General features: G+C 41.0%; 1 protein-coding gene across 1 annotated transcript in view; it reads left to right on the top strand.

Moving 5' to 3' along the window:
- The first annotated feature begins 2,669 nt into the window (after positions 1–2,669).
- The window catches only part of BMAL2 (basic helix-loop-helix ARNT like 2), a 30,275-nt gene continuing 13,112 nt past the window's right edge, over positions 2,670–19,832 (top strand). Inside the window, exons 1-6 of the mRNA XM_083859873.1 lie at positions 2,670–2,740; positions 10,784–10,931; positions 12,172–12,213; positions 15,016–15,054; positions 17,493–17,650; positions 19,306–19,385. Of these exons, the coding sequence (XP_083715999.1) occupies positions 2,680–2,740; positions 10,784–10,931; positions 12,172–12,213; positions 15,016–15,054; positions 17,493–17,650; positions 19,306–19,385 (528 nt within the window). The 5' untranslated portion in view covers positions 2,670–2,679. The remainder of the gene's footprint in view (positions 2,741–10,783; positions 10,932–12,171; positions 12,214–15,015; positions 15,055–17,492; positions 17,651–19,305; positions 19,386–19,832) is intronic.

The raw sequence follows: 19,832 nt of genomic DNA, 5'->3' as shown, positions 1-19,832 counted from the left end.
AGGAAACACATCCTTGTTTTCTGGCTGGGTGTTTTCCCCTAGCTCTACCTAACTAGGTGAGTTGCTGATTTTCCACCACATTACATAAAATTCATAGCTGTTCAAAGGCATTTAGCTCACAGTGTTTTGTGAGGATTTACTTACTCAAGCCCTTAGAACCGCAGAATCATTTCACTTGGAGAAGACCCTGGAGATCATTGAGTAAGTGTTAGCTCTGCACTGGCAAATCCACTGCTAAACCACATCCCCAAGTGCCGCATCCACACATGTTTTAAATACCTCTGGGTTGGTGGCTCCACCACTTTCCTGTGCTTGACAACACTTCAATGAAGAATTTTTCCTAATATCTAATCTAAACCTTCCCTTGCATAGCTTGAGGCTGTTCCCTCTCATCCTATTGCTTTTTAGTTGGGAGAAGAGACTGATCCCAACCGCCTTTTTGTGTGTATTTAGTCACATTTTCTTATTCACCTTTAGCAAAGGATGTTTTTATCTTAAGAGTCTGCTCCCAGATCTGAAAAAACTGATTCCTTGTCTGCAGCTCTAAAGAAACAAATTTTAACAACTTAGAAACTGACCACTAGAACTGATGATGAAAGAACATAATATCATTTGCAAAATATTACACCTACTCTTGCCAGCTCCACAGGATACCCATTACTAACAACAGAGAGGGGAAAGCCTCCAGAAGAGTAGGAGAAGAACACCTGCTGTAGGAGCTTTCTCCACATGTCACCAACTCTGTAGCTCTTGACTCACTACTGAGAAACACTAGCTGCACTTTAAGTTCCCTCGTGCCTGAGTTTGTAGAATCAAGGAGTATCCTGAGTTGGAAGGATCACTGAAGTCCAACTCTTGGCCCTGCACAGATACCCAAAAATCCTACGCTCTGCCTGAGAGGTTCGTCCAAACACTCTTGGAGCTCTGGCAGCCTTGGGGCTGTGACCATTCCCTGGGGAGCCTGTTCAGTGCTCACAACGTTCTGGGGGAAGAACCTTTTCCTGATATCCACCCCAACCCTCCCCTGACAGCTCCAGCTGTTCCCTCAGGTCCTGTCCCTGGTCACACAGAGCAGAGCTCAGGGCCTGCCCCTCCTCTTCCTCTTGTGAGGAAGCTGCAGAACTGCTGTGAGCTATGACCTCAGTCTCCTCCAGCTTGAACAGACCAAGTGCCCTCAGCTGCTCCTTGTGTGGCTTCTCCTTCAGGCCCTTCACCATCTCCAAAACCCTCCTTTGGACACTCCGTGAGAGCTTTAGATTTTTCTCCTATTGTGGTTCCCCAACAGAGAGAAGCAGCACCTGTGCAGCCCAAGGAGATGGCACAGGTCAGGATTTGTGCGCTTGAGCAAGAGCCTCTCCTGTCACAGCTGCAGGTGGAACTGGGTGGCACCAACAGGGCACAGGAGAGTGGGAGAAGCTCTGCTGAGATCCATATGTGTCTGCAGAGGTTTCATTTTGTGCTGGTTCTAGTGGGATCTGCTGGAGGGAAGGAATGCCTGGGAATAGCTGGAACACACTAATCACTTACAGGTGCACCTTGAGGTCTTTGTGCAAAAGGAACACACCTCCCTCACACCAGCAGAACACTGTGGTGGGCTGGTTCACTTCAGAAGTGTGCTCCTGCTACTGCCAAACACAGCTACAGATCTGCTGACACAATTCTATACACATGTGAACGTTATCCCTATTTTATGCTACTTTTCACTGATAGATGTGACTGCTCTCTGACCATAGAGGCCTCTGCCAACCAAAACTATTCCAAGATCCTGATGATTTCTCAGATGAAATATCCTCTATACAGCACCCAGAGAAAGGAACACCAGCCCTGCCCAGCCTGGGGACATGAGCAGGACGCCAGCCTGAGTGTTGCAAAATGGGGAATACGTCAAAATTATCTTAAATCAGAATAATCTTAAGGTTATTCTTTCATGTAAGATCTTCGCATATTTCTGAGCCTAACCAGCAAGAATGGAGCTCTAACCATTGGGAGAGGCAGCTGAGAGCATCCCTTACTCAAGGACATCCTGGAACTAACATGTTTTATGGATGTAGTAAATCAGTGTTGATGTATGTACATTGCTAACGGCAAAATACTGGAGGCCGATGTGTTCTACAGCTGAATTATATTCATTATAACACAAAAAAACCCCAAAAAACAAAAAAACCCCAAAAAACTCCTAACAACACGTCTATATGTCAAAAAGGCCCTGTCCAGGTGAAGACACGCAGAGAAGTCAGCTGCATGGGAAACTTACATGGCAAACCCTAAACAATCCTGCAAGAGGTGCTATGCCTGGAAACTTACTTAGTCTGAATTTCCGTGGATAAATAATGGGATGAAAAGTCTAGTGCGGTATTACGGCAGAGCAGCGAGGCCGGGGCAGCTCTGCAATGAGCCCTCGGTGTGTCCCGGCTCTCACCGCCCCCGCCACCTCCCGCCGCGGGGATCGAACCCGTGGTCCCCGGCCCCGTGAGCGGCGGGGGCGGTGCCGGCACTTCTCGCGAGAGGCGGCGCGGGGCCGGGGCGGGAGCATGGCGGGGCGGGGGCGCTGAGCGGGGCTGGCGGGGCGGCCCGCGGTCCCTCCCCGGCGCCGGCGGCTCCTCCTCGGCTCACCTCAGCTCACCCCTGCATGCCGGCGGTGCCGGGGGCGCTGTGGAGCGGGGCACGGGGCCGCCCGCCATGGCCGAGGCAGGAGCGGGAAGCGCCGAGGGCGCCGAGGAGGAGCGGCGGGCGGCGGAAGGTGGGAGCGGGTCCGGCCGGGCGCGGGCGGTGGGTGCCCCGGCTCCCTCTGCCCTCCCGCGCCTTGCTCCGTGCGGGGGGGATGGCGGGTGCCGTGCGTGGGGTGTGTCTGCCTGTCTGTTTGTGTCTGCCTGTGTGTGTGCCCGCCCGCCCGGCCGGCGGGGTGATGTGGCACGGGCGGTGTTGTTGCGGGGCTGGTCCCCGCGGGGCACGGCCGCCTGTCCCTCAGCGCCCCCAGGGCCGGGGCCGCTCGGGTTTGTGTCTCATCCCGCTGGGCGCTCCCGGCTCGCTGCTCCCGCTCGCTGGAGTTCAGTGCGGGTACCTGGAGCGCCCACACGGAAACAACCACGGCACGGGGCTGGAATAGACCTCTGGAGAGGGTCCGGTCCACAGCCGTGCCCGGGCAGGGTCACCTGGGGCAGGTGACACAGGAGCGTGTCCACTGGGCTGGGAATGTCCCCGGAGACTCCAGGCCCTCCCTGGGCAGCTGTTCCAGGGCTCTGCCACCCTCAGTGGACAGAAATTCCTCCTCACACTGAGGTGGAACTGCTTGTGTTTAGTTTGCCCATTGCTCCTTGTCCTGTCCCTGGGCAGCAAAGAGAGCCTGGCACCGTCCCCTTGGCACCCGCCGTGTGATGGTCACTGTGTGTGCTGTATTGCTGTGACAGATGTGTCGCCAGACTGATGCCATGTGTACCAAAAATCTGCTTGTTTTGGGGTTTTTTAAACTTAGTTTGTAGTTCACTGTTTCTGGTACACATGTAGCCTCGCCGTCCTAAAACTCTAGTATGATTTGATTTTGGTAGGTAAACGTAATTTAGTATTTTAGGTACAGTGAATCTGGCTTTTCTCTGTGTGTGTGCGTGCCCACGCTTGTATGGCGATCAAGGTTGGATCTTTCCGTGGTTTTAATCATAAGTTTCTGGTACTAAATCAAGGCTGGTTGTAAACCACCAGCTGCTGCTCGTGTTCCTGCTTGGAAACGAGTAGGGGCTCTTCCCTTCTCCGAGGAGAAGGGAGTGTTTTGCACGGTGTGGGGAAACAAAAATGGTCCAGTCCCTTCTAAGCCATCTCTGCAGTTCTGTGCAGTTAGCACCAATTCTTCCAGGTCTGATAGTTGTTTTCTAAATGCTCTTGGGTTAGGTGTGTTTTAATGTATGTGGAGATCCTGGTTGTCTCAAATCCTTGGCATGTTTCTTGTCTGTTTAAATACCGTTGTAAAATTTTGTGGCAAATAATGTAGTCTTTGCAAACAAAGTGTTGTTTCTGGGTTTGTTTTTTTTTTTTTTCATAGTGTTTTTGCAGTCTGTTAAACTCTGCTTAAAACTTAAGGTTTATTGTTTCTATATCATGCTTATACTGAAAGGAGAAAAAATCATCAAAATGAAGAAACCTCCAAATACACAGGCATTTCCATTTACAGGTAGATTTGGGAAATCAATGAACCATAGGCTTTCATGTTTTATTGTGAGATGAACCTCCATCCCTGCTTTCTTCTGCTGTCTGTGTTTATACCTGTTCTTCTAGTGGATTTTAAAGAAACAAGTTTGGGGTTTCTTTGTTTTTAAGACAAAAGTGTCTTAATTGTTTGTGGGATAGGGCCATGCTAAAGTTACCTGCCTAATAGTTTTTGGGTTGGTTTTGTTTCTTAGTTGAGTGTACACCTTATTGTTGGTACATTTGCACATTATGAAAAACAAACTAAACTGGACAGTTCACATCCAAGAATCAAATTCATTGTAAGAAGAAATAATTCGGTGGGTGATTTTTGAAGTGAATCATGGTGAACTTTTGAAAACTCCCTGTTTGGGATGCAGGGCCAGCTAAAACCATGGAAGTTCTGCAGCTGACTTGACAGGACTCAGCATTTTGCAATCATATGATTCCAAAACTTAAAAAGAAAACAACTATCCACCATTCCTCTAGGAGTATATAATTGGAGAGGATTTGTGGGTTTTTTGTTTGTTTTGGGTTTTTTTTTTTTTTTTTTTTCAGAAATGAACTATGATATTTGAGACTCCCGATTCCTATCAGTGCTTTCTACCTGGTGAGAACATGAAAGTCCCTGGGAAAGCAGAGTACCCTTTCCAGGCCTTGGGGAGGATTTTTTCATTAGCTGGTTCCTGCCTTATTTTACTTTTTAATACACTAATAGTTTTGGCCAAATGTTTCATGTTTGAAATCTGTTAAACAAACGTGTCACTTAAATGGTAAGTTGTGATTCTTGACTGCTTCTCTTCCAGGTGATGAAAACAAGTAAAAATAGAGGCAGAGAGTAATCAGTTGCCTGTGTTATTTGATTTAAATGTCTGTAATTCAGAGTGTTTTAATTTTTCCGTTTTTCATTTTGTGAGATTAAAACCAAATCCAGTGTTCTTAACACAGAAGAGTTTATTTATTCTCTGGATAATGTTGTTGATAAGATGGTTTCATTACTGAATTCTCTGTATCTTGCTCCTGCATTACACATGCTTATAAAATTTGGGGAAGGAATATGCTGCTTTAGTCCATACATTTTCTACTATTTTCAGAATTTCATTCCAAAGATTGTTGTCTCAGCTTTCAATAAGAGGTACTGTAGGCAATGATCTTGATGCCAGACTTGCTGTAAGTAGTCTGAAAATGCTTTTCATGACCTATTTTAAAGGTCTAAAATAAATGAATTCAAAGAAACATTCAGTACAACTCTCAGCTATGTGTAAAAAATATGGTTCTTTATTTTATAGGTGTTCAGATGTGCAGGACATTAAACTGATGTCACAGCACCTGTAATTTTATTTCTCATGCACTACTGTACAGTGTAGGCTGTATGTGTCATTTTCGTACTCTAATGCATATCTGCAGCAAGAATTCATTAAAACAAACTAAAATTTTAGAAAAGTAACTCCATAGTAAAATAAAACAATTTGGATGGTGTGGAGTTATTTGCTTCTGTCAGTGTGAAGCCATTCCCCCTTGTCCCATCACTCCAGGCCCTTGTCAAGAGTCTCTCTCCATCTTTCCTGTGGGTTCCCTTCAGGCACTGCAAGGCCACAATGAGGTCACCCCAAAGCCTTCTCCTCTCCAGGCTGAACAATCCCAATTCCCTCAGCCTTTCCTCCCAGCAGGGCTGCTCCATCTCACATCTTAAAAAAACCAAAAAACAACAAAACCCCGAACAAAAACCCAAAAAACAAGCCCACAAAAACCCCAAACAAACAACTCCCCCCCAAAAAAAAACCCTCAGAAAACCATGTTGATTGTGACAGAACTTTACAATCTAGAAGGAGCTGCTCTGGCTGGGCTGCACAACCCTCAGATGCCACTTCACCCTCACTTCTACCAGAATTTGGAGTTCTTTAAATTTGGCAAAGCTCAGATTCCTGTGAAGGGTTTTGTGTATACCAGGTACATACCTTTGGAAAATCCACATTTTAGTAGTCTGTGGTATCCATGATCTTAGAAATCTGAATTCAGAGCAGCCTCTTTCTTCTCCTTTCCTTTGAAAGTGTTTCAAAATTGGAAGCTGGATTAAAAGTTCTTTATTTTTGGAAAGGTTGTGCCAGTGTTAACACATTATTAATTTAGTTAGCTGCAGAGCTGCCACATTTCTCCAAGTCTCACTTATTCCCAGACTATGGAAAGTGTCACCATAAGCTTTATAAATGTACTTCTTCAATGATACTTTATTTCATGCCCATTTTGCTGTAATATCTTGGTAGCTGAATTTGGATGTTCTTTTTTAAACTGGCTAAATGAGGGCTGACTGACAGCTCTTTTAATTAATTAATTTATTTATTAATACTACATGACTTGTATCTTCCTGCTGATGTTTAGAGTGCTAATAGGTATCCTGCAAACCTAGACAGAAAAGCTGACCTTGCTAGGGGTGGGTGGTCTTGAGGTTGTCCTAATTAGGCTAATTAGATAATTTGGAAAGCCTGTCTTGAGCTTGAACTTGTTGCATGGGAGGCAAACAGGTGCTGTCTGTAGCTGTTAAAAGAATTTTGTGATATTTCTGTACTTGGGGTGGGTTTCATTTCATTTATCTTTAGATGTCCAAGTGTGAGGCAGTTCCTTTGGTCCCTGTGTAATTACTGACTGGAGACAGGCACTCTTGGGCTGCCTCTCATTGAACCAACTGTAGGAATCTATTTTAGATTGAGATGAATCACCCTAGAACTGTTTTATTTCATCTAGCCAAATGTAGGAATCTATTCTGGGGAGAGATGAATCACCCTAGCAATGTCTTCCTCCCTCCAAGAGGGACCAGAATGGCTACTTCAGATGTGGACATCATTATTGCTTCACATGAGTCTCCCTTTTTATGCCTGGTGGAGTTTGGCCATAAATCTTTTCTAAAAGCTCGTGTTTGCTTAGGAACTGAAAACCTTAGAACTGTTGGTAGAGAAAACTGCTCAGGAATGTGGCATGGGATTAGAAAATATTATTTGTCAGTAATTGGAAAAATGTGGAGTCTCCCAAGCCTCGTTTCTCAATGCACTGCATGGAATTGACACAGAAACTTTGCTGACACAGGAATATGGCTGATTTTGTTTGTCTTTATATCTCCCCCCCCCTAAGCAGCAGTTTCATGCAGCTCCTTTGCAGTTGTTCCCTTCTCTGCCAACCCCTTGGGGACTCTAATTATTATTTCTCTTTCATATAGAAAAACTCAAGGATAGGGGATGCTCTTGTTATGAGAAATATATACTGATAACCATCCCTTAAATATTTTGTTTGCCCAATTATGAAATATACTAAAATTAGTGTTGAAGTAACAGTTTTATAATTTCTGATACACTTACTGGCAAGGAACTCCTTTCCATATGTATTTGCACTGTTTGGATGGTCTTTGCTTTTTCATAGAAGGAATGATTCCGGGGGGAGTTCCTGAATTATTCTCATTATTTTCAGCTGTCCCAAATCAAAAATATTTTTGATTTAATATAGGCTTAATGCAGAGACACAGATATAGGTTATGATAGACATGTATTTGAAAAACTCTTCACTTGCCATTAAAATCTGGTTATCAGTATTTCAGGGCATCAGTAATGGAATGAGCAATAATAAAAATGTCATTTCTTAGCTGAAATTTTACTTGGCTTGCAAACCAGACAAGTGTAAGTAACAGCCTTTAGGGTGGTAAAACAAAACGTCTCTAGTTAAATTAAACTGTTTTGAGTAGTTTTAGAATTTACTAATGATTTTGATTTTATAGAAACATCCACTTGTAATAAAGATTGGTCTTTCTGGATATTATTTTTCATTAAGCAACTGTGCTATGAAATTGGGAATTATTTCATTTTGCTTCAATTGTGTTTAGAGGTGTTTGCTTTTATGTCAGTGGTATGAAAACATTCAGAGAAAATGCAAGTGTAAGAAATGCAGCCAGGTGCTCAAATGACGAGTAAAAATCCATCTTTTGCCTATCATAGAAGCCCACCCTGGGTGTTGGTGTACCTTCTAGACCATTCTCTTTGTGAACCCAAAGACTGTTAAATCCTTTATCCAGCTCTCCCAGAGTGATGTAGCCAGAGAGGGAAAGAAATCTTTCATCACAGCCTACACAAGTTTGGGACACTCTCCAGGGAGGGGGGGAGCACCCTGGAATCACCCAGTGTCACAGTGATGGCTGTTATGGAGCCCGCAGAGATTATTTTCCATCACCCTTCCTGACTCTCAAAGCTGTCTTGGCTTTAGGAGCTCTTTCTGCCCACTTCTTCCTCAGTGAGGGATGGGTATTAAAAAGATCTGCTCTCTTCTGTTAAACTCCTCATAATCACTGTTCGGTTTGGTTTGGTTGTTCTGAAGCTTTAAATTTATTTCTCTATTTGGTTTTTTTGTTTGTTTGTTTGGGGGTTTTTTTTGTTTTGTTTTTGTTGTTTTTTTTGTGGTTTTGTTTGTTGTTTTTTTTTTTGTTGTTGTTTGGTTTGGTTGTGTTTTTTTTTTTTTTTTGCATTGTTGATGAGGGTTTGGGTTTGGTTCATGGGTTTTTAAAGAATATATATATATATATAAAGTATATAAGCTGCATGCTGAGCATTTCAGGGATGAGTGCAGATTCTTAACTGTGTATTTTTGTCCAAGATCAGTCACCCCTCATCCTGGCATTTAATTTGTCCCAGGGTTAGTGTGAAGGATTCAATTTATCAGCTAATAATTGTAGTGCAGAAGGTCACTGTTACTGTTTTTTGTTTTCTCAGTTAAGAATAATGAAAATGGGTGTTGTTAGTAAAGGTAGAAGAGATAAGTCAGAAGCTGTTGCTTAGATGTGAGGGGAAAAAACTAGTTGTTTAATAATATTGAAGATACATTGGAAAACCTGTAAAAGAGGCCTTGGATTTTGTTCCTTTAAAGGGAAGTGTTTGGAAAGCAGGCTGGCCATCTGTGTGCAGAGCAGTATTTAGGTCAGTGGGTCTGTGCTGTCCTGCTTTGTTCCAGGACGAAAGGATCAGTTGTGCTGAAGGCATTCTGGTCTTGGCACCATGTAGGTTGCTGTTTAGTAAGTACTCTTTTATGAATATTCATCAAGACTGATTATACTTCAATAGCTTAATCAGGAATTATAGGATGCTGTGACCTGGGTGAATTAAACCTGCTCCTTTTAAATAAACAGTTCCTTTGGATCCGTCAGCATTTTTTTGTTTGTTTTGGAATTGTGTTAATAATAGAAATATAAAATGAGACTTCTAAGGAGACTCATCATAAAAAAATTTCAGACATCTACCACTGTCTTATATAAATACAGTATTTATCATGTAATTTCTTTTAATATATTTTTAGCATCCCTAATTTGAATGTGATTTGTATTTGAAATAACTGCATTTTCTTGGATGTTACAGATGTCCAAAGGTTGTCACTTATTTGTCAAGTATTTGTTGATTCTTTGTTTCCACCTCTTTTTTTGAAACTTCCTGTGTGACTTAATGAGTTAAAGAGCTTTCTAAAATAAAATAGGGGCTGACTTTGTGTTGTCTGATTTGATAGAGAGAGGATTAGTGGAAGACTGGGCAAGCTGTTGTTGGAGTATTAGCCTATTTTCATTTAACTCTCCAGAGCTGTATTCCAACACCAAATGAAAACCTAGAAGGTCATTTTTCTGGTGTGAGATGTGTTTACATCTAAGAGGGGAAAAATATCTTTTGTATAATTGTTTTTGCACATTTCTACATTTTTGCAAACAGCACAGATGCTAAAAGAAAGAGAGAAAGCTCCCAAGAAAGCGTCCAGTTTTTCTTCTTGCTGGATTTTCAAAGTACTCCTCTTGGTTTTTGCTGTCTGCTAGAAGCAGGAGATGCTCACTTCCTTAAATGACAACTCTTAATCTCTCATCTGTCCTCACTGGCACATGAAGCCTAAAGGAGTTCCTGCATTTGCTGAAACAGTTAATTCTGGCTCTTTGCCTAAACATCAGCAGGGCCATTCTTTGTCATAGCTGTGTTGAGACAGAAAAACAGTGTAATAATAGTGCTTATGTTCCTTTAGACTGTTCTCCTTTCCCAGTAGGTTGCTAGGATTCCTTTGGCTTGTGGCTTCTCTTCTGTCCTTCCCAGAAACAACAGTTTTCCTTAAGAGGAGAACTGTGAAGGGAACTTGACAACTTTTTGAGACTCATCCAACTTCCATGGCAGATGTTCTGTGTAATTGTGGATTTTATGTCAGGAATATGATTGCAGCACACTTCCATTTTTTGGATACCCCACTTGATTAAAAAAAACATAGTTCACAATATATTTTTAATTTTTATTTAGTTTGAGCCACAGTTTATTGATCTGCTGAGAAGTGGCACAGCTGTTGATTTTGCAGCAGGTTGTGTGAGGTGCTGGAGGATTTAATGCAAAGGTTGTGTGAGGGGAGAGCTGTTTCATATTGCCTTGGTGTGTGCTGGTTGGGTTGGTGAGATCATTGCAGTGCTGTGGGAAGGTGGTGCACTCTTTGCTGGACTTGGCTTTGCCAGAGACACAGCAGCCCCACACAGACAGCGTTTTGTTGCAGTGAGGATCAGGATGGATGCAGAGTGATGCAGCTCTTGCTGGCCACTGAGCCTCTATTCTCCTGACAGATCAGTTCTCCGTGGATGGGAGCCCGTGCGTTGGCTGTGGAGTGCCCAGCCTGATGAATCCCGTCCCTAAACCTGCCAGCACCGCTTCTTTCAACGCTGCTGTGCCTGACATTCCAAGGAAACGCAAGGGGAGTGACTCTGATAACCAGTAAGTGAACCAAAGCTCTGGGTCTCAACCGAAATCCGAGACGTTCCTCGTTATTTGTGCAACTTGGTCACTGTCTTTGCTTTGCCTCTTCCTTCCTCCTTTCTAATCCTCTTTCCTTTGTTTTTTACCATTACATTTGCACTGTCTTCCAAATGTATTCTTTGACAGTCTCCAATTATTAAAACTTAAATCCAAAGGATATATGTAGGATTCTGTAATGCCATTTCCTGCCCTCAAGTGTCTGGATAGTGCGTCTCTAATGCTGAAATTTCAATCCTAATTTTTTAGGTTTATATTTTCTCTTTCTTTGCCTGCTAGTAAAGGCAAGCTCTTAAGTTGCTTGAAGTCTCCCAGGCACAGACTAGAATTTTACCTGCAAGCATGAAACAAGATTACTGATTAAGTTGCTTGATCTAGAACTGCTGCTTCAGTGACCAGAGCAGCCATTTCCTTAAATGTAAAGACAGACCCATGACCTAAAAAGGGGGACTGTCCTCTTGTAGTGCTCAGTCTTTTTAAGTGGGTCATCCTTGACTGCTGAGGTGACACTGTCAACTGTTTTATCCTGTTCTGTAACTGCCAAACAGATGCCATTTAACCAAAAAAGTGTGCCATTTAACCAAAAAAGTGATCTGTTCAAAGCTGTCTAAATCAGGCAGAAGTAAGGGACACAAGGCACTACAAATATCTCTAAACTAGTGTGAAAAATCCATGTTTAAAAAGGTGGAGAATAGGGGATTTACATGTATTTGTGATTATTAAAGCAATTCTCTTTAATCACTGCTTCTTCCATATGTAGTCCATTGATCTACAGGGTGTAGCTGTGCTGTGGGAGTTGATGTAAATGTCAGCTTGGAGATCAGGATCAAGTGTATCATGTGGATAACTAAAAACTCCAGCAGTATGTTAGTTTCTGGGAAAAGAAAGTGTCTGCATTCTTTTTCAGTAGCACTTGTTGATTTTTACCTGTTCAGTAAAAGTGTTGGTTCCAGAGTAATGTTTCCCTGAAGTTTGGATCTCTCTGATAAGAAAAATTAATGTCCAAGTTGAAAAATTAATTGAAAAAGTACTGGCTTATAAGAAGTAGTAATTAGGTTCTAAGACTAATGATCTTGCTGAAAATAACCAATCAAGTGGAGTTGCCATTGAAATTTTCTGCGACTTTGTTTTTTTGGGTCTATCAAGTCATCTTATTGTGCTTCAAACTTCATTTTGTTTATTGTATGTCCTGTTTCTGCAGGGATGTTTCTGCAGTTGAAGTTGATGGTGATCTTCAGAAAAGGTACTTTGTATGAATGAATCCGTTTCTGTTTTGAGTTCTGAGAACTTGTCACACTTTGCTGTTTGGCTGGATGAGCTGTGGGGTTCCTTGAGGAGTGCTTCATCCCAGGGCAGGTCTGTGTACAGCACAAGGTGATAAACATCCAACTAAGGAACAGGATGGACAGGTCCATCCAATGTTAAGGATTCCTGATAGTTCTTCTAAGATGATGCTCTGCTTCCAGCTTTGCCAAACTTGTTAGTATTGAAGTTTAGAATGGGAAGGAGTGAAAAGTACCAGTTCAATCAGAAGACTCAGGGAGGCGAAGGAAAGCTCTCATATTCTTCTAGGACTGGTGAATGTAAACACTTTTGTTTGGTTGTTTTAACCTTTTCAAGTGTTTTTTAAATTAGATGTATAGTAACTATGTTAAAATAATGCTGTTACATGGTCGCTATGCAGCACAAGCATATGCTTTGTGGAATAGATCTGCCAGGAGGGTTGTTGATTACATGATTACTTTATTGCATTTTCTTTTTCTGTATCTGGATACTTTACTTGAGTAATATTTATTTGTAAGTAGCCATGCAGTGTTTTTATAGAATAGACTGTTTTACCTGGAAGGGACCTACCATGGTCATCCAGTCCAACAGCCTGAGCACTTCAGGGCTGACCAAAGGTTAAGGCAGGTTGTAAAGGGCATTGTCCAAACGCCTCTCAAACACTGACAGGCCTGGGGCATTGCCCACCTTTCTAGGAAGCCTTTTCCATTGTTTCCCCACCTTCTTGGTACAGAAATGCTTCCTTATGTCCAGTCTAGACCTCCCCTGCACAGCTTTAAAGTATTCCCTTGTGTCCTATCCTTGGATACCTGGGAGAAGAGCTCCGCACCTCTCTGTGCACTTCCCCCCTCAGGAAGCTGCCGAGAGCACAGAGGTGGCCTCAGCCTCCTTTTCTCCAAACTGGACAAACCAGGAGTCCTTGGCCACTCCCCACAGGGCACTCCTTCTATCCCTTTCATCAGCTTTGTTGCCTTCCTCTGAATTCCTTCAGGGCCCTTCCCATCTTCACCAAACACCTTCTCACGCTTTGGGGCCCAGAAGTGCACACAGTATTCGAGGTGAAGGCACACCAGCACTGAGGACAGCAGGGTAATCACCTCTTTGCCCGTCTGGTGTTTGAGGAGCCCAGGATGTGTTTTGCCCTCTGACTGCCTTAAACTGGGCCTGCTGTCAGCCAGCACCTCCAGGTTCTTTCTGCAGGGGGGTCACTCTTTGGTACACAGCTTAAAGGGTAGTGTAAAAATCTTTGGGGTTAAATTGCTTGTTTCTTTGTGGATTTTTTCCATAGTGTTCATGATGGAAAGTGTGACTAAAACCCCTCCTTTTCTGCCTTTAAAATATTTGTTTCCATTTTAGAAGAAATGGGGAAGTATATTTAATAAATCAATTGAGAAAGTAGAGAAAAGCTGGTATTCTTCATTATTTTTTCTGATTAATACCCATTCAGTCCTTTCTAGTACCAATTAAATATACCCACATTAGAGCCACAAAGTGGAATTTCACCCTCTGTTCCTGTAGTCAAGGTAGTTTTAATTTAGCTATTCATGTCAGCAACACCACAGCTGTTAGGACAGAGGCTATAAAAATCCATTGAAGGCTGGGACTGATTGCTTGAGCAGCACATTTGTGCTAGATTTTTTCCCCAAGTGGAGCTCCTGAGGGAGAAAGAAAGTTAATTAATGGGGCACATGCTGCATTGCAGCTGGTCTGGCTCCTCCTTACCTCTTCCCTTATGGTCAGAGAATGTAAATTCAGTTGGAATTCACAGTATATGGATATGTCTGGTAAGTTTCTTTTAAAATGGAAGGAAAATGTTAGTTATTGCTAACTTGTCTAAGTCTGGAACAATGAATGAAAGTCTTGGAGTGTTGTGAACCAAACCTCCTCCTGTGTTTGAGTTTATCAGGCTGTCTAGAAGATTGCTGGGTTCCAGTGATATCCCAGATTCTGCATTGTTAATTTGGCTTTTGGATCCTCACTGGAGTCAGTGCTCAGTTCCAGGTGGCAGCAGCTTTTGGCACCTTTCCTCAAGCTGTAATCTCCAAGGATCCTCCTGCTTCCATTTCCTCATGGGAGACAGCTGCTGCATGCTTGGCCTCTCCTCTTGATCCGCATGGGTACCAAGGCCAGGAACTCTTCACAAAGAGTGGTGAACAGTGCAGTGGTCATAGGGAAAGAAAAGCTCACTGCCCTTGTTTGAATCATCCTTTATAGTTTCCTGTTGCAGAGTGTTTATTGGGCTGCAGACACTCATGACTGTGTTTCATGTAGAATTTATTACTTTATGACTTCCCAGTCATTGCTGTAGGGTATGGGAAATAGCTGAGGTTTTTTGTTGTTTTGGTTTTTTTCTTAAATATAATTTAGGATTACTTATTTTCTAATTTGACAATGAGGTATTAGAAATAAAAGCATAAATTGATAATCTCTTTTATAATACTTTAAACAAAAAAATAAAATCAAGTCTAGTCTTAAGCTATTTGAATGCTCCAATAATGTTGTCTCCAGAATAAAAAAAGCCCCATAATTATGAGCTATCCCTTTAATATGTTCACACAACTGTGAATATTGCTAGTTGTGCTCTGGTCTCTTTCTGTTATGCATCACTTGCTAGGTCAGCTATGGTTTAGAGATTCTGTGGGTTTGCTTTTGCTGGAGCCACAGTCAATTTGTAGCATTTTCTATCTTCTGGAATTAGTGGGAGGAAAGAAGTTCCTAGATTTAATATGTAATGTAAAACTCTGTGTCTTGTTTTTTCTAGGAGTGAAGATGAAGAACATGTTAAAATAAAAGATTTCAGGTACTAATTTTCAATAGAAAGATGTTTTGCTAGTGAATACTGAGATTCACAATAGTAAAATAAGAGTTTGTGGGTAACATTAATTAAAATTATCAAGTATTTAACAGTAAGCTTCTCCTTTTCCTTGCTAAATTTATAGTAATTTTTAAAGCCTCCTTGAGGATTTTATTTGCTAATAATTTTGATTAAAGTTGCTGCAGGATACCTCATATGGTTTAGCAAAAACATGAAGTTGAAGTTTTTAAGGTGAGAATTAAATGCAGCACACCCAAGTCATGTATAAGGAGCTGATCCTTCTGATCTGTATGACTTTGAGAATTGTTTTTTTTAGATTTGTCTGCTTCTGGAGATATTTAGAATTTATTCCACGTGGAAATGGATTTGGCTAAAGCACAACAAAGTTTTCTTGTTCTAGAACAAGCTTTTGTATAGGGAATTATTCAAGTTTTGCCATTGAACTTTGAATTCACTTTGAATAAACTGAAGTTCACATAGAGCACTTGTAAGATTTGAAATGTTGTGTGACCACAGTTCAGCCAAACAAATATTTTAAACTACAGAGAAACCATGTAGTAAAACCAGAACGGTGCTGTAAAGTCAATTTAAAAACAAGTCTTTCATTTCTCCTGTGAGCAGAGATGTCAAACCAGAAATACATAATTCACTCAGCATGCTGACAGAAGTATTATTTATATAGTATGCTAGCTAGTAATTATGAAGTGTTCCTGTAATTGAAACAAAATTAAAGAAACTAAAATGTTCCAAGGTATATTTACAGTTTCACTTCAAAATTACTTTTTCTTCACAGAGTATGCCAGATTGCTCTATAAGATAGTTTTACATTGCTTTAATGGCTCTTATGTGGTATTGTTAGCTTTTTCCACCTTACTTTTTGATGCATATGTTGGAGAGAAAAAATCAGTACAAAGGTGTCTGGAGGTTTGCTTATCAGTTGTCTCCTTCCAGTATTTCTTGTCTCAAGCTTATCGTGGAACCTGCTTTTCTCCCTTTGCCTTTGTGGCTGGGGCAAGCAACAGAAGGCTTTTTCAATCATCCAGTCATCCCCTGAATTTCTGCACCCACTTGTTCAGTTTTTTATAACTCCTCATTGACCCTCAGAGATGTGGAAGGTTGTTCCCTCTCCTGGAATGCTCGTATTTGTTGTCCTGAGGTTCACAGTTCAAGGAGCATACACAGGATATTACTTGATTGTTCCTACCTGACATAAAGGAAGAGTTGGGTGAACCCACAGATCTGAGCATAACTCAAAAAATTAAGTCTAAAAAAAGGCTTTTGAGAGAGAAAAAGTGAATGCGTGGCAGAATGACCCAGAATTAGTTACTTGGTGAATACATTCAGTTTTTTTGAAAAAAAAAAAATTAAAATAATTGTCAGGTAGATCTTTAAAAGTGTACTTTGTTCTTTCTCAGCAGGCCAGGTGTAGTTAACTTTATTACCTTTAATAGCTTCTGTTGCAGCATGCCTATGAGGAAAAGATTTGGAGATCAATTAACCAAAACTTACTACTCGTTTTGCATAACTATACTCCTGCATCTGGCCTCTATTAGAAAGAAAAATCATCTGGATGTTAATTGAGTGGCTGGCTTGTCTTCTGGGTAAGGAGGAAAAGAGTGAAAGAAACTTTCCTTGATCTGCTGGAGGATGTTAGAGGGGAGGAGATGGGCTGAAAAGCTGACATAGTGCGCTAGAAAGAAGTAAAGAAGAGGTGAGCTGAGCTATAAACGCACTTGTGATGTGCAGTCATGTGCCCTAGAAGGAGTTTTCTGATGAGAACTGGCCGAGAAGAGAAGCTCTTTCTGTGGCTGAGTTGTTGACAGGCTTACCAAGAGATGAAACCTGAGACAGCCTTTATACCACCTTAGCAGGAAAGGGAAAGCTTTCTGAGATACTTCTCATAAATTACATGAGATGCAGCTTTTTCTTTCCATTTCCACTCCATCTCTTAAAAGCATGTGGAAAAGTAATGTTTATTGCTGTGGGTTTTTTTAAAGGCAGCAGAATGAACACCCCATCTTAGTTACACAGGCCAGGCAGAGGTGGGAGCAGGAATGTCTTTCATTGATTCCTGATGACATCCAGAGTTCTCTGGGATACACTGAGGTGTCAAAGTCATCACTTGCATGGCAAGGGTCACAAGAAGGGTTTAAATTTTATAAGTCTTCATAACCTCTTATTCCTGCCAAATGTAATCAAAATTGTTGCTTGAGATATCTCTTCTCTTCAGTATTTCACATCATTATTGCAACCGTTTCATCTTTGTTGAAGTGAATCAAACTCAATCATCTAGTACAAGTAGCATATGAAAAACTGTTTCAGTGCAATAGTACTGGTAATAGTTCCAGTCCCAAAATGGAATTGAATATTATAGGGAAATCATGTGTTCTACATCACTCTTTAAAAATATTTTTTCTTCTTAGAGAGGCTCATAGTCAAACAGAGAAAAGAAGAAGAGACAAAATGAATAATTTGATAGAGGAGTTGTCTGCCATGATACCACAGTGCAATCCCATGGCCAGAAAGCTGGACAAACTCACAGTGCTACGGATGGCTGTGCAGCACTTGAAGTCTTTAAAAGGTGAGTTCAGGGAACGTCATCCTGTAAATCCTTACTCAGTAGGAGTTACAGTGTGTATCTTCCTGAATTTTAAATCAAGTATTTTATTTTACATTTCCTGTGTTTAGTTCTGAGTCTACTCCTCATTTAAATGTACATGTCTGTAGCTGTCAGAACTTATTTTAAATTTTTTTTGTTTAGTATAGCAGAAAAAAAGCCACCCTTCAGGGTCTGATATTTTCTGTCTGCTCAGGGCATGCCTTGCTCTTGGGTCACTCCTTGATTCTTTTTAGAAAGTACAGGAGTCAAAAGGAAAGTTGCAAGAAAGAACATACTTTAACAGAACGGTCAGTGAGTTTGATTACATTAAAACCTTAAAGTCTTAAAAACCCTCACATGTTGGAGAGTAGCAAGAAACAGAAACTTCTGATAAGCCTCAGTCAGCGAGGAAAGTTAATTGTGGATCTTAGGGAATGGTATAGTGTGGGGATCAACCCAGGAAATATTCTTTGTTCTCCTTTTGCTATTGCTAGGTTTTGGGATTTTTTTTTCCTCCCCCCAAGAAAAATATATCCAAATACAAGTTGCATATTGCAGAGTCTATCAGCTGCACAGAACATTTGGGGATTTTGGCACCACTGTTTGAGAATAATAATTTGGTCAACTCTAAGCCAAGATCAAAGACCCTCTGCATTGCAAGCCCCACTGATTATGAATAGGCAGGTCTAATGAGAACCCACTTAGTTTTGGGTCAAAGAAGTGTAGAAAATCAATTATGTTGCTACCTTGGCAGTAATAGAATCATAGAATGGCTCAGGTGTAAAGGGTTTTGAGGGTTTTCTAAAGGCCCAAGCAGACTGAGAGTTTTGCATGAAGAGATAATGTGACAAACAGCAGGGCAGTAACTGCACTTGCAGTTCAACCAAAAAATCTTCCCCTCAAGCATTTGTATTTTAACAACAGGATGTGAAAACAGAACTTTACCCAGCACAGTTGTATTTACCTCAAAACAAATGGTTAAAGAGAATACAAGATGCTATGTGGAGTTATAGTGAATGATGAAATTGACTGAAATGTTCAACTGTTAGAAGAAATGTAACAAGAAAAAAATATAAAAATGTAATGGACAAAAGTTATTTTATAGAGTACTTGCCATGGGTGCTAGAACAGTACATGCAGTGAGTCAGTCTCACTATATTTAGTGAGACATTTGATTTAACTACAATAGTCTGTTTTTTTGATTGTTTGCTTTATAATATTAATGAAGCATGATTAATGGAAAAGATAATTGATAATACTGGAATTATTCTGTTTCAGCAAAGAAACTTTAGTTAAGAGGTCTGAAATATACCTATGAAATATTTCTAGAAAATTCAGCTCTTGTACTGCTAGAGAAATAATATTATATTAATGATATCTGAACAGAAATTTCCTTGGTTTGTGTTAATAAAAGGCAAGAAAAAAAAATGGTTATATGTCTGGTTTTGTTACCAGTGTATGTTTGAGATTTGTTTTAATTTTATTTTTAGAATTTCTAGAAGTTTGAATTATTTTTTTACATTCAGCTGTTGGGGTCATAGAGAAAAATTTTGAAAGACATAACAAGTATAACTCTGCTAAAAGTGAATTGAAAATGTAACTTTTGACATGATCTCTGTGAATCATCCATTTTCCAGGTTCCAGTAGCTCCTACTCAGAAGTCCGGTATAAACCTTCATTTTTGAAGGATGATGAACTGCGACAGTTAATCCTTAGGGTAAGTGGAAGGAAACTCTCAGATAAATCATGTCCTTGTTAAAGCTGTTAGTGGGACAGTGCTTTTTTCTCCCATCTTGTCCTTCAGGCAAGTGTTTTGTTGTACTGATTTCTAAACTCTGCACTACTCAGGTTTTCATGAACGTGTGCAGAGATGGTTTGGGAGTGTGGCAGGCAGCAGCCCTGGAAGGGACAATAATTTGTGTACAGTCTGCCTGTTTATACATCCATTCTTAAAATCTTCATGCAACTGCAGAGAATGCTGCCAATTATGCAGGAACATCCTCACAGTTTTTGGCTCTCCTTCATGTACATTTTTTAAGATGTACTTAGAAAAAGGTGCAGAAAATACCTGAATAAAATCTTCCCTCTTGTTTGCATACTTCATCATAAACCCACACATTTCATTCACAGCTAGGTTTGTGGTTTTTTCCTTTGCTGCAATAAT

This window comes from Zosterops lateralis (genome assembly GCF_965231275.1).
Source record: "Zosterops lateralis genome assembly, chromosome: 4".
Classification (NCBI taxonomy): domain Eukaryota; kingdom Metazoa; phylum Chordata; class Aves; order Passeriformes; family Zosteropidae; genus Zosterops; species Zosterops lateralis.
Note: the sequence above shows the minus strand (reverse complement) of the source record. Positions and strands in the feature narration are given on the sequence as shown.